The sequence below is a fragment of the Hypomesus nipponensis genome, chromosome 6, assembly GCF_054491055.1.
Source record: "Hypomesus nipponensis isolate SF chromosome 6, ASM5449105v1, whole genome shotgun sequence".
In the NCBI taxonomy this organism is placed as follows: Eukaryota; Metazoa; Chordata; class Actinopteri; order Osmeriformes; family Osmeridae; genus Hypomesus; species Hypomesus nipponensis.
The window spans coordinates 19,159,075-19,172,810 of record NC_140366.1 but is presented as its reverse complement, the minus strand read 5'-3'; the positions used below and the strand labels follow the sequence as shown (position 1 = coordinate 19,172,810).

General features: G+C 44.2%; 1 protein-coding gene across 1 annotated transcript; it reads left to right on the top strand.

Annotated features, from left to right (window-relative positions):
- Window positions 1-31: 31 nt before the first annotated feature.
- bub1 (BUB1 mitotic checkpoint serine/threonine kinase) lies at window positions 32-8,139 on the top strand. Its single transcript, XM_084699559.1, has 24 exons — window positions 32-418; window positions 869-928; window positions 1,063-1,204; window positions 1,317-1,513; window positions 1,663-1,706; window positions 1,820-1,896; window positions 2,023-2,069; window positions 2,180-2,364; window positions 2,570-2,694; window positions 2,869-3,362; window positions 3,522-3,562; window positions 3,673-3,792; window positions 4,008-4,112; window positions 4,219-4,300; window positions 4,418-4,496; window positions 4,602-4,779; window positions 4,879-4,948; window positions 5,027-5,862; window positions 5,952-6,052; window positions 6,402-6,563; window positions 7,081-7,238; window positions 7,424-7,601; window positions 7,693-7,799; window positions 7,906-8,139. The coding sequence occupies exons 1-24, from the start codon at window positions 396-398 to the stop codon at window positions 8,099-8,101; spliced, it is 3,807 nt and encodes a 1,268-aa protein (XP_084555685.1). The 5' UTR covers window positions 32-395; the 3' UTR covers window positions 8,102-8,139.
- Window positions 8,140-13,736: the final 5,597 nt, after the last annotated feature.

The following is a 13,736-nucleotide window of genomic DNA, read 5'->3' as shown; positions in this document are numbered from 1 at the left end:
TGTGTTACGCCGCCCTGTTGTGCTACCTCGCTTTCAAGCACACCAATTTCAAGGTACAACCATTATAGTTAGTCAGTGTCGTAATCATATTTTTTCCTAGTATGTTAGCATTTTCTCTCTCTGCACAGTGGTATGAAACCTGCTTCAATCTCTACAAAACAATATTAAAGGATACTTCCACCGTTCGATAAACAAATTCGCGACCCCGTCTATTAGACTGCTCCGCCCTTCTGGTGCGTCACTGTTTCCCTAAACGAGTGACTTCGATGTGTACGCTTGTTTTCGTTCGACTATGTAGCGCGGATTTTGAAAATTACTTATTCGCTAGCCAGAAAATTTAGCAGGGGTTGGAAAATCTTTTGTGCTCAGTAGAACTGTTTACTTATAAGCACACCATGGATGTTTCTACATATTTACAGTAAGTTTCATCATAAATACTTAGTTTACATTAAATAGCAAGGTTAGTTAATTCAGCTAACTAGAGATCAGACATAAGCAAAAAGACTATCAGCCAGTAACTGTAGCAAGTCTACCAACGCCCTTGTTGAATTTGCATGATACAACCTTGTTATTCCTTCATTGAATAAGTAATACAGCATTCGACAACATTTTGGATTAAGTTACAGAGAAGTGATTGTGTTGCTGAAAACATACAGTAGCTAGTGCTAAACTACATACATTTGCCATGGCCCGGAGATGTGTGCGCATAGTAGCTAGCTCTAGCTAATCTCTGACGTAGAGCTAGTAGGTTAGCTAGTTAACGGGAATTATTAGTTATGTTGCTTCTATTAAGTCAGTGACTTGATGATAAATTATGTTCGTCGATGATGCATTCACAACTATATGTGTTATAATATTTTTATATTAGGAGTTTTGAAGAAAGTATGACCAGCTACACAGGAGATGACCCTCTAGATTCATGGGCCAGGTAACTACGTTTGGCAATGAATGATTAAGCAACATCTAGAGTTTCGTGATACTCCACACACTATAATTCTCACTCAGGATTTGTTTCCAGCTTGCAAGTTGATGGTTGTCTCCAAATTATGTTTCGTGTTGTAGATTTTATGATTTTTTAGAGAAGAGGGTTCCTTCTGAAGATGCCAAGGGGTTGTCAATTGTGCTAGATCGCCTCGTCCAGAGATTTTTGGAAGACGGGCGCTACTCAAATGACACAAGATATGTGAACTACTGCATCAAGTGTGTAAGTATTTAACTACTTAACAAGTGATTCAACTTTCAAATTACTTTCTCTTGGCAGTATTTGTCATTGTTTACGAAAACGACCATAGGACATTTCTTTCTCTTGATTTCAGGCAAGTTTTTACGACGAACCTATCAAGCTGTACAGCTACATACACAGTAAGGGCATCGGCACAACTACTGCAGCCCTCTACGTAGCTTGGGCCCAACAGTTTGAACAGCTCCACCAGCACCAGCACGCTGATGCAGTGTACCAGACAGCCATCGAGAACCAAGCTAAGCCATCTGACACTGTGCTTCAGCAGTACAGGTTAGGTCTCCCTTTGACTGTAATTAAGTGTAATTAAGGGCAAATGTAGCCAAAGAACTAGGCCGACTGCTAACTTTACTGATGTGCTTTGATGAGAATGTATTTCTCATTACTCTTCAGTGTTGATCATGTTTACGTTTAATTTACAGGATGTTTCAGTCCAGGACTTCCAGACCCTCAGCAGGAGTTTTAGGTGAGACAACTTTTTGGGATCGTGCTGTCAATGATGTTTACAATTTTGACATGTAGATTCAAGTTTGGTTATGAAATATATATCTAATCAATCACATTATTTTAAAATAACAGATGGCCCACATCCTCTTCATAATTCTCAACTGGCCAATCAGATGTCCTCTCACAGAGAGCCCGGTCCACAGTGCAAGGTGAATATCCAACCGTTTCTGTCTCAAGACGTTGGTCTACATTTCTGTGTATTGTATTTAGGTTTCCAATTAAATATAGCCTGGTTGCTACCAAGCCATGACACAGTCAGCTGCTCTCCTCCACAGGAGCCTGAAGACCTGTCTCAGCTCCCTACAGACAGAACAGTACGCATGTGAGTTCTCTTTCATAGACTCTTATGCTCAGCTTGTCCTTAGAAAATAAATACATGCTCTAAAAGTTATAACATTGTTTTTGGCCTAACAAAGTGTGACTCTGCCACAGAATCTCACGGTCTGAAAATGCAGTGGGGAAGCCATCCAATCAAGGCTCAGCCTCCAGTTTACAGACTGTGTCCATGTACTGTAAGGATTCCCTAGAAGGCCAAGGATCTGAGCTATGCTTCGAGGAGGTCAGGGCGGCCAAATACTATGTTAGACGCAAGCAGGAAGAGGAATGTAGAGAATTGGGTGAGAAGATGCTTACATTACAGCCAAATATTCTATATTTTCTGTCTCATAGCTTGGTTAGATATATAGGCTTTTAATATTGGAAACTGAACTGTTATGATGTCATGCAGACTTGAGCTTGTGATTTATATGTCACCCCTGTTAAAGTATCGAGGATGTGATCTCTTGTTCCAAACTGCCATCGATGTTGATTTGTTTTGACCAGAGGCCCGCCAGAGACTCGCCAGGGAGAAGGAAAATGAGCTCCAGAGGATGAAACAGCTTCTGGATGATCTGGAGAATAATGTGGAGCCAACTGGAAGCTCTCCCAACAATCCTCCCACACAACAGGTGAGGAAAAAAAAAAAAGATTATCTTTATGTATACAATTCAGATAGCTTTATTCATTTATTCAAATTTTTTGCAACCCCTGAGAAGTAATATACCTGGTTGTTGGAAAGCACAATGTCATGGTCTATGTATTTATTTTATTATTATTATTTGTATTTTTTTTTTTTTTTTTAGGTACAATGCAACACAACTGCAACAAGTCTGAATCCAGAATGTCTCCACCAGTCCTTCAGGCAACACTCCCCCCTGCACAGTCTAAAAAACCACCGCAGTGTAGACCAGCAGTTGAATTTGGCACCAGACGTGAAGCCAGAGTCAGAGAAGGCACCAGGGGCTCTCACGCAGTGCAGGAGAGATCAGATCAGCTCCCTGGGGGAGCCTGTTGCTGGTCTGAGCACCCACAGATGCTCTCCTCCGTTTGGGCTGGGTCTGACGGATCACTGGGCAGCTCCAACACCATCCACCCACCCCCCGGCTCCCCCTCTGCAGGCCCCTGTGGGTGAACACAACCCCCAGCCCTCTGAGCTTCCCTCCCCGGCCCTCCAGGGGCCGGCCTGGTCCCGCGGAGCACAGAGCGAAGCTCCACATCTGGAGAGTCACCCTCACATGAACCATTCGATGAACCACCTGTCCTCGAGTTTCCAGCAGTACCAGCATGTCAGAGATCAGTGAGTGCTAAAGATGATGATGACCAGCTGTTCCCTCTCGATCTGGATCGACATTTGAAAACTAGATACGCTTTGAAATCTTTCTTTTCAGAAATGACACATTGCAAGGACATAGTCATTGTTTACATTTGAAACTTCCTAAATGTTTATTTCCCTCAGAAATATGTCCGCTTGCGAAGCAGCAGAGTCTAAATTAGATGGTAAGTACACTGACTTTATACAGCCTAAGCAGCCTTGTTCTGTTTGACCATGCACCCCAGCAGTGTTTTCCTCTCCACCCTCATGTTCTTCCCTCCATCCTCCCTGGCAGTGTCACAAGGTGCAACAGGGAACTTTTCCCATGTCACCCCTAACACTTCTCTGGGTATTGTGCATGCCACCCCTTCAAGGGTACTCCCATCCCCCACCGTCAACACACGAGAAGCACTGGGTAAGCACACTTTATCACGCATGTTCACATGTAGAAGTTCTGCTAGCACGTTGCCCCCCCTCCCCTCCACCATACCTAGGGTTTATATGCAGTGAGGTACCTTGAGGATGTTATCTGTAACCTAACAGTGTAAAACCGGTTCATATGTTTTGAAATGTTGAGCTAAGTCGGTAGGTGTTGGTTTGGTTTGTGTGTGTTTGTGTGTTCTCCTTCAGATGTGATCATGGACATGTTCCTGGCCCCAACCCTCCTGCAGGACGAGCCGTTCAGCGTCTTGGCCCAGGCAGAGAAGAGCTTTGATGCTGGCTACCACAGAATGGGTAAACATATATATACACTCTTCCTGCATATTCCAGGTGGCAGCCTACTCACTCTAATTGACATGATTGGTCAATATTCTTTTCTCCTTTGTGTCATCGTGTCAAGGGGATGCCACTTCATTCCACAAGCCCCCTACCGTGGCCCCGTTTGCCATCTTCCAGGATGAGAATGATAAAGAGAACTGCAGGTGAGGCTTGGCTTTCTCCTGAACACTCTTTTTTTTTTCTTCTTCTTCTTCTCCCCCCGGACTTCTGAAGTTAGTTGATGCCACCGGTGTCCTGTGTGTTCCCATGTGTTTCTACAGTCCTGCAGTGACAGTGGACAAGCCAAGGCCATCAAGGGCCCTGGTGGAAATCCCTGTGCCAAAACAAGAGAAACCAAATGTAAGTGCTGGCTAAACTGACTACGCCCTGGGTGTCCGAGTCGGGTGTTGGAGAGTGCAGGGTACGAGCTCTTGTCATGTTTTTCTAACGTTCTGTTTGGATCAGGAGACTCCAACAGAGTTGATCCCAGAAGAGAGCACCATGTGGGGCGCCCGCTACAACTCTCTGACCTCCCTGGCTGCCTGCCCCAACAGCACCGGAGACTTCTCCCTGTCGGCCCACATGGTCTCCACACCCTTCCAGAAGAAAGAGCCTTACTCCCGGGACTTTGAGGAGGACCAAGGTATGCCTCAGCTCACCTACTGAGAGCCGACATTTAACGTGGTTTGGCATCGCTAGTTTAATTGATCCGTTTAACGTAATCATTTGTTTGCTGCATCAGAAATCGACGACCCCAGAACTTTCATGGGACCTGAAGAGAAACCTTACATGCGACAGCCCATGAAACTCAGGTAATCAGAACCACCAACTGTAACTATAAGTCGCTGGTATGGCAACACCATGGGATTCATTGTTTGTTCCCTCTCCAGCCCCATCATAGAACAGAGTCCGTCTGATGAGAATCTCCAGGAGACAGCGGTGGGTCCCGCGAGGGGGCAGGGATTCGCTGAGCAGGGCACGATAGTGGGAGAGGGCCTGGCTCTGGGGCAGGGGAGCCTGACGGCATGCTCCATGACTGAGGTGCACCATGCGCCTGCCCTGCTGTCCTTCAGAGACCACACCCTGGTCCCCCCTCAGGGCCCTGAGGTGGCCAGCAGTCCTCCCAGGGCATCTGGCTCTGGCTGGGATGTGTACATGAGCCCGGAGCAGCCTCCTCAGGCAGCCTGTCCCCCGTCCCCTGTCCCGCCCGGGGCGGCCTTGCGAAGGTCCCAGGGCTTCACCCTCAAGTCTGCCGTCAGCACTGAGAAAGACCCAGAGCCTGGCTTTGATGTTCCCATGAGCCCAGACTGTGTCCCCAGGCCGGAGTGGCTGGTGATCCGGAGCCCGGAGGTTGTGACCGAACGGGACCTGGATGCACTCATGAGTCCGCAGGGGCCCCGGAAAGCAGACATCCTCCCTCAGGAGAGCACAGACATCCCCATGAGCCCAGAGCCCAGATTCAGTATGGATGTGCCCATGAGCCCAGCCTGGATCCAGAGAGCCGGCGTGGACGCAGCGATGAGTCCTCGCCAGGAGATGAACGTGGACGTCCCCATGAGCCCCTCAGCAGGAGCCGCAGCTGGGAGGCTGGTCTCAGATCCCTGGGATGAGGAGCTCATCTCCAGGCTGCTGGAGACTCTCTCCACCCCGCTCACCTCCCATCCAGACTGCACCACCTGGCAGTGCAAAGTCCCTAACATCAGCCCCAAGATGACCATCAAGATGGGTGAGCATGAAGGAAAACTGGTTATGTCTTTCTTTTGCAACCTTTAGAGTTCACCATTTTTTAATAAGACTATTCATGCCTGTCCACAGGTGCAGGCTCCTTACGGGTGGATAGTCTCCTGGGAGAAGGGGCGTTTGCTACAGTCTACCAGGCAACTGACCTCTCCACATCCAAGAAAATGGTTTTAAAGGTGAGAGCTGAATAAAAAAAAAAACTTAACATAATGACATCACGTTTTGAATTTAAAAAGGCATTGAAAAGGCATTGAATATTAAAATGTAAACACCACAGAATGTGTTGGGTTTTAATTCACCTCTTAAAAATTGAAATATGAATTTAGTTCAATGTAAAAAATAATAATAATGATAATCTGATCCAAAAATTAAAGGTTTAGAAATTCAGGTTGCTCAAATTTGAACAGTAAAATTCAGATTCAAAACATGTCACAGATTTACATCTATAAAGAAACTCATTTTAAAACTGGATATTATTATGTTTTGGAAGCCTGAAAAGGGTATGTTCTTGTTTTGGTTTCGCAGGTGCAGAAACCGGCAAATCCATGGGAGTTTTATATCAACACTCAGCTGAATGCTCGTCTTCAGCCCAGCGTAAGACACCTCTTCAGTAACGTCCTCTCAGCCCACCTGTTCCAGAACGGCAGCGTTCTGCTGGCTGATCTTCACAGCTGCGGCACTCTGTTGGTGGGTCACTTCACACATTAATATCGACCCACACACAAGGGAAGTGTCAGAGGAGTTGTTTGCTATTACACTTACTGCTCATATTGTGAAAAAAAATATTTGACCAATAAGCGACACTCCTTAAAGACCATTAACCGTTAACCTATAAGATGAAAAGTGTATAATGGATGGGTGTCTGTGATCCATAAGAAAAAACACCTTATAACCAGATAATAAAACAGATTACCAAAACGAAAACACATTGAATCCGAGACGCTGGCTGTGTCTACATGATTGGCGGCTATTAACAACACAGAAGTACAATAATAGTTATATTGGTAGTCGCTAGATACAACTTTTTTTCGTCACTAGGAAAGGTAAAAAGTTGCTAAATCTAGTGACATTGTCGCAACATTTCCAACACTGTTTAACCGATAATATTAACCGGTAAACAATCGCATTATCGGTTAACTGTTACACGTTTAATTATGAGCATTCCTAACGCTTACTTTTTTTACATGTATTATTCTCTCACCAGAATGCAGTGAACCTGTATAAGAACCAGAGTGACAAGGTGATGCCCCAGCCTCTGGTGATGTACTTCACTGTCTGTATCCTGTACATGGTGGAGCAGCTGCACAGCATCCACATAGTTCATGCTGACATCAAACCAGACAACTTCCTGTTGGGGGAGAGGTGAGGGTCCTGTCATGTTGTTTTTCTGCTCCTGATCAAGAGGAAGACGCTTTTCTCCGCCACAAATCAAACCTGTAAAGTTCAACTGTCACGGTTTCCATGGCGAAAATATGGCGCGTGCGCACGGGTGTGTGTCTTTTGCTGGGGGGGGATTTGTCATCTCTATGGCGACCATTGTGTTTCAGGTTCCTGGACAATACCTCTTTTGAGCCAGAGAACCTTGATCATGGACTGGCTCTGATTGACCTGGGTCAGAGCATCGACATGACCCTTTTCCCTGAAGGCACTGAGTTCACCGCAAAGTGTATGACATCCGGCTTCCAGTGTACAGAGATGTTGAGTGGGAGACCATGGAACTACCAGGTAAGCTTGTGTAACTGCTTTTAGCCCGCTACATGAAGCATCTGCCTTCGATGACCCCTGCCCTAACTGCCTCCCTGTCTGGTGTTATTAGACAGACTACTTTGGAATCGCAGGGACCGTGTACTGCATGATCTTTGGGACGTACATGCAAGTGAAGAATGAGGATGGAGTGTGGAAGACCAACGCCGTCTTCAGAAGGTAATCACCGTTACGGAGAGTGGGAATTTAATCTCTAAACCGAATCACTTTTGATTTGGGATTCTCAGTTTCAAGCACTTGGCTATGTGTCCATCATCCCCTGTAGGAATCCCCACAGCGACCTGTGGAACGAGTTGTTCCACACTCTGCTGAACGTGCAGGACTGCCGCTCCCTGCCCAGCTTGTGTGAGCTGCGGAGCCGCCTGTGCAGCGTCCTGCAGCAGAACTACATGACCAAGCTGGCCTCGCTGAAGACACGCCTGGTCATCCAGCTCCTGGAGAGCAGGTCATCCCGGAGGTAAACCTGCCAGAGCCCACCCGCCCTCCACCAAACCCCCACCCACCCTCCACCAGCCCCCCACCCGCCCTCCACCAGCCCCCCACCCACCCTCCACGCTACTTCCATGTCTGTAAGTGGACCTTATGTAAATACATACAAATGAATGGACTCTTCTCCTGTGTATTTCTTTCTTTTTCTTCATTCTTTTTTTTAATCAGTGTTTGTACCATTTGAAGTGTTGTTTGGTTGAGCTTGGTTCAGATGCATAGGGTTTAAATGTAGGGAGCTTGTGAGATTGATGAGATCTTCTTTTGAGAAAAAAAAACTTCATACCACAAGACACTAGATGTCCCTCTTGTTGAAGGTGTGAGTTGGTAGTTTTCTTTCCTGTTAGATTGCAAGTATTCAGTTGGCAATGTTATTTTTTTTCATTGTAAAATGTCCTGCATCTGATGTATTCATGTTGGAAAAGGTAACATTAAACCACAGTAGGGAAAAATAATAAACAGAATGGTCAACTCATTTCTCCATCCAACCTGTGACAGCTTTTCCTCCTGAAGCGTCTTCAATCAAGTCTACGTGCATAACACAGTTTGCCTGTACACAGACTCACGGTCGAATACTGAATATAGTCCACTGTTCTAATATAAATCCTCAACCTTATTCTGCAACAGACCCAGATGATTTACTGAGACCATCTACAAAACTGTGAGAGATGTGAAACGTGTGACAGCAAAAACAGGCTAAACACGGTAGCCCCTTAGAGCCAGTCTACAGTGCCCTGTGTATGACCGCATCTTGTCTCCTTCTCCAGAGTCTCCATCCTCTCTGCATGGTTAATGAACTCCTTTGTTGAGAGCTCCCTTGTCGCTATCAATACCTCGAGCTCTGGAGATGAAAAGGCAGAGGTGCTCTTAGCACAGCTGTTAATGTGATCTCCAGGAAACTGCTACTATGGCTCTCAGACAGAGATGCCTTTTAAGGATGGACCCTGGGATAGATCTGTCAGACGTAAGGCGTGAAGAATAACAGCCCTCTCTCGCCTTGACATCAGACGGCATCTAAATATGGGATGGTCTCCGTACCTGGAGAAAGCTCTTTTGATAGTAATCCTGTTCATGGATCTTTGCTTCCTTCTATGGAGTGTGTCTGCATGGTGTGTTTTACATATTCTTCTCGTTTGTTTTTGCATAATGTTTTCAGTCTAACAAAACAGTCGAGGAGCATCTCATTCCAGCTTCATTTGTTTGTCAAAGAAGCTTGATCAAGGACACTGAGGGGAGGGGTCATTTGGAGACTAGCCCAAATCATTCCTAAAGGATCATTTGTCACTGATTTTGGCCCCAATGCTGGCACCTTGTAATGAGAACCTGGCCATCCATACAAACAGGGAGGATTTGACTTAGCCTTCCTGAAGTTTAACATTTATCATGTAAATTAATTTTGGATTTGCTTGTGCATATCATCAACGGCTAATTTAAATGCCATAGTTTACCCTATTCTTTATAGAGTTTGTGTTTGTTTTTTCTTTCTTGGGATACCAGCCCATGTAAAGCAAGACGAGAATCCAAATCTTATTTAAAGATTTCTATTCAAGTCTGCAAGGCTGTATATCTGCATTTCATACCTAAAGATTATTATTTGTATTTGCTATGTCATTAGAGAGTTGACACCTCTCGTGTCATTCTGACTAGCGCCTAGAACAATGTTCTATAACAGCAGTGACTGGCACTCCACAGGGCGCTAGAAACAGCAGTGAAAACTCAAACTTCACCACCAGCTGGGCACCCAGCAGTGATCCAAACACCTATTTAACCATGCAGAGCTGTGAGCCTGCCTGCCTGCCTGCCTGCCTGCCTGCCTGCCTGCCTGTCAGTCATTCAGTGTGACAGGATCTTCTGTCAGAGAGGATCAGTAAAGAATGAAGACCTGCAGAGGTGCAGCTTAGAAGGACACGGGTGTCAGGAGAGGGAGGGGCCATCTGTCTCACTGTCTAATGAAGAATATTAGGTCACAAAAAAGGTTATTATAAAGAACCGCAACTGTGTGATGAATGTAGGATTGTATCTGAAGTGACAAACGACTCTTCTTCAAAGACAGCAATGGGGGACATGTGCTTCACTGCTTGTGGTACTTTCCTGTCACCTAAGAAAATCTCATCTTTTGTGATAATTCAAGGTACATCAGAGTATTTCTGCTCATGAAGACACCTATCCCCTGTTGTATGTCCATGAGGCTAGTATGCTGGTTATGATCAGTGGTATCATTCCCCACCCAGGACGCCACCTCCAGCTACAAGTTAGAAAGTGTTAATATTACATATCTCATTAGCTCTGTAATGAGGCCCGAGCTGGATCTATTTAATGCCACAAGGCTCTCTGGCTACACTCCTCCTCTAACAGTCTGACGAGACTCTTTACAGACGGCTCATTGTGTTCTAGTCCTCTGGAGCTCAGCTCCCACTGTCTTTACAGCTGCTCGAACCCCAAATCTGCCTCCAGATATATTTTCAAGGAAAATGTGTTATATCAAGTACTTGATAATGTGAGGATAACATGTACATTTGTATTACATAATATAAATGGAAATTTGATGTAAATGGGAAGGCCATAGACCAAGCTGGCTCAATATTGGCACTCGTGAAGGTGTTAGTACATGACATGATGTTCAGACCAACCTTTTAGAGAGGCACTTTTCTGTGACTTTTATCATTAGCATAAACATATTAAACAGGAGGACAAACTGAGAGAATGTAAATGCAAACTGTTGGCAGATGTTGCTGCTTACAGCCAACGTGAACAAGATGTCAGCTCCCCAGCCCTCCGCCTTTCCTGTCTCATTCTCATTCAGCAGGAACATGCTGAAGGACCCCACGCACAGCGAAGGACACAGCTTGTGAGCCTCAGCTAGACAATCAAGTCCAAAATATTCTCGGTTATTTTAGCTGGACTTGAAATGGTGTATGTATCTCTTTCTGCTGTGGAGATAATCTGTCGAAGGTAACACCTCAGCTGTAGGTAAGGTATAATTGTCCTTGTTCAGGGATAATTTATTAGCTACGGCATTAATTTGGTTTCTTCTGGTATACGTGAGCACGACTCTGCGTGGGAGTGAGGCTCTGCCCTCTCCCTCCGCCTCAGAGGTATCGAAGCTTTGTTGTGACATCAGAGGAAAATTTGAAAGCACAGACTGGCGAATGGCACAGGAGAATTAACTGGTCTGTTTGAATACCTCCAAATGCTTCTGTCATTCCCTAACCCATGACCGGGACTCCTAGTGCAAAAAAACAAAAGAAATCTGCAGCAAACTGAGATTGGCAGTTGATCTTCAAGGGTTGCCACCCCAAGCTAAGATCACTGAAACCGATTTTGCCTGGCTCTTCATAAAATATTTCCATTTTAAGAAGCCTGTTAGTTTATACTAATTACAACTTGTTTTATAAGGCTGTAGATGAACCAACAATGCCTCTTTGAGGTCGCTTAGTTGCAACACCACATGTGGGCTGTTCACAGCAGGAAGTAGGGGCGCCCCTGGTTTTAGCCAAACAAATACATCAAATAAAATGTATGAAGACTAAGACAACTTTCTTTATTTGAGTTTTTTGTATCACCACGGACAGCATACAAGCACTCTGTATAGTCAAGCTGCAGCGGTATGTTTGATCAGTGTTGTGAAGGGTCTCATGTGCTCACTCTGAATACTCATACTCTGGAACTGCCAGTCCTCAGTCAGGTTTGTTTGCACAACTGTCTGTTCTCTGAAAAGCCAATTAAAAACAATATCACATTTGCAATGGAGACTTCAAGATACAATCTGTGATGAGAGCAGTCTAGTGTTTTTTACTAAGTAGCCTACTGTATGTATAAAAACATTATAATAAAAGAAAACAGGGGACCAAATGAGCACCAGTGATGGTGTGTGCAAGCTAATGAGGTGCCATGAGACATACTTTCATAACAAAGGATGTGTTTTGAAAAGTGAGGATTTTATTAACGCAGCATTGCATTTATTGTTTTGTCCCCATGTCCAAAAATCACAGTAAAACATGATCACAGCTGCCACTACCCTGAAGATTATGCCTTATTGCTTTTGTACAGCTTTAACAAGTGCTCGACTGCAACGTTTACATACAAAGTACACATCCTCTACCTCTTTTCTATTTTACGTATAAGAGTTTTTGTAAAAGTAATAAAGTAAATCAACATCAGTCCACTGATTGTGGTTAAGCCCTTGCTCAAGAAAGTCAATTTTGTGTTTTTTTCTGTCATCGAGGCATGTTGCTAGGTTACGTTCTTTTACTACTGAAATCTCAGAGCCTTCAAGCCCTCTCTCTCTTGCAGCCTCCTGCGGGTAATTTGCACCATCTTCACATCAAATGCATTGTCAAAATCCTTGTGTCAATTTGAACTACCAATCAACTGAGCTGATGAAATGGTGCCAAACATGGAAAAATGCCCTGAGACCATTTCCTTTGGTGTAGGCTGCTGGAAGCAAAGCTTTTGCATGAGGAAAATCTTCAATTGTACAGTGGAATAAATAACTGGACTGTTGGTTTTCTGAAATGTGAGTTAATTCATTCTAATGAGTTCACTTGATTTCCTTCGGGTCAAGCCACAACTTTTCCGCCTGCTAGTATTCCTCACATTTGGTGAATGTTTGGCCTGAGGCAAGAGGGGGTTTCCCAGTGCATAGCTTAACAGATCTTACCAAATAAGCATCTGTAGGCAATCTCTGTACAGCACTTGGGTAAAGGGCACTTTGGGATAGGACAGGGCCCTTGTGTAAGGCCCCTTGTGTAAATGCTTCTGTTTTGTTCAGAGCCAAAGACCTGTTTGTTTTTCCAAAGGTTGAAGAATAAAAGAACACACACATTACCTGATTTTTTTTAAATCTAAAAACTTAATTCGTTTTAACCGACAAAAATGAATGAACGAAAAAAAAAAAAGGTTAAATATTTGATGAGGGCTGCTTCAATTATTAAATATATACCACTGAGGGATTGCATGCAGGTAATAGGATAACTGGAAAATAATGTTACTTTATTATAAACGTAAAGATGATGGATCTGACCTTCAAAGCAGGAAAGTCGATTGATGCGAAACACGTTTTCCATCCCTGATTATCAAACTCATCAAAATGGCCTGTTTATCACAGAATGTAGACAGTGCTTTTAATTTAGTGAAGGAAATCATTGTGTCTATAATCCCAAGCTCCCTTTCTGTGCTACCCAGTTTGAATCTACAGTTCACGGCACCACAAATTGTAACGATTATGAATAATAGACAATAAAGATGCTTTTGTAAAGCACTTCAAATTTCACTTCAGAAAAGATTTCAAGAGTATACTGGGAAATGTGTATCAGTATCAGGACTTTACTTTAAACATTCTGATCCAGAATGTAAAACATTTACAGTTATGTAGAAAGGCTCAGTTTAGTTTCCATTCAGGGACTTTCAGTGTAAAGTGAGTGAGACCATATGCTTGTGGACGTCACGCTTGGATCATCATCCATATTCATCCTTTTATTTTTTTTGCTCTGACCTCATTATTGTCACAATCACCCTGTGACATCTCATCAGACTGTTGGTGTCAATCCTGTAACAGCTATTGCATATATTGTCAAAATGCAAAATGTGTGGTGTAGGTTGTTTGCTGCG

Excerpts from the sequence above, each read along its gene's own strand:
- bub1 (XM_084699559.1), top strand. The coding sequence starts at position 396 with ATGGATGTTTCTACATATTTACA. Across the intron at positions 1,205-1,316 it reads TGAACTACTGCATCAAGTGT|GCAAGTTTTTACGACGAACC; the intron begins GTAAGTATTTAA and ends TCTTGATTTCAG. Across the intron at positions 3,363-3,521 it reads TACCAGCATGTCAGAGATCA|AAATATGTCCGCTTGCGAAG; the intron begins GTGAGTGCTAAA and ends TATTTCCCTCAG.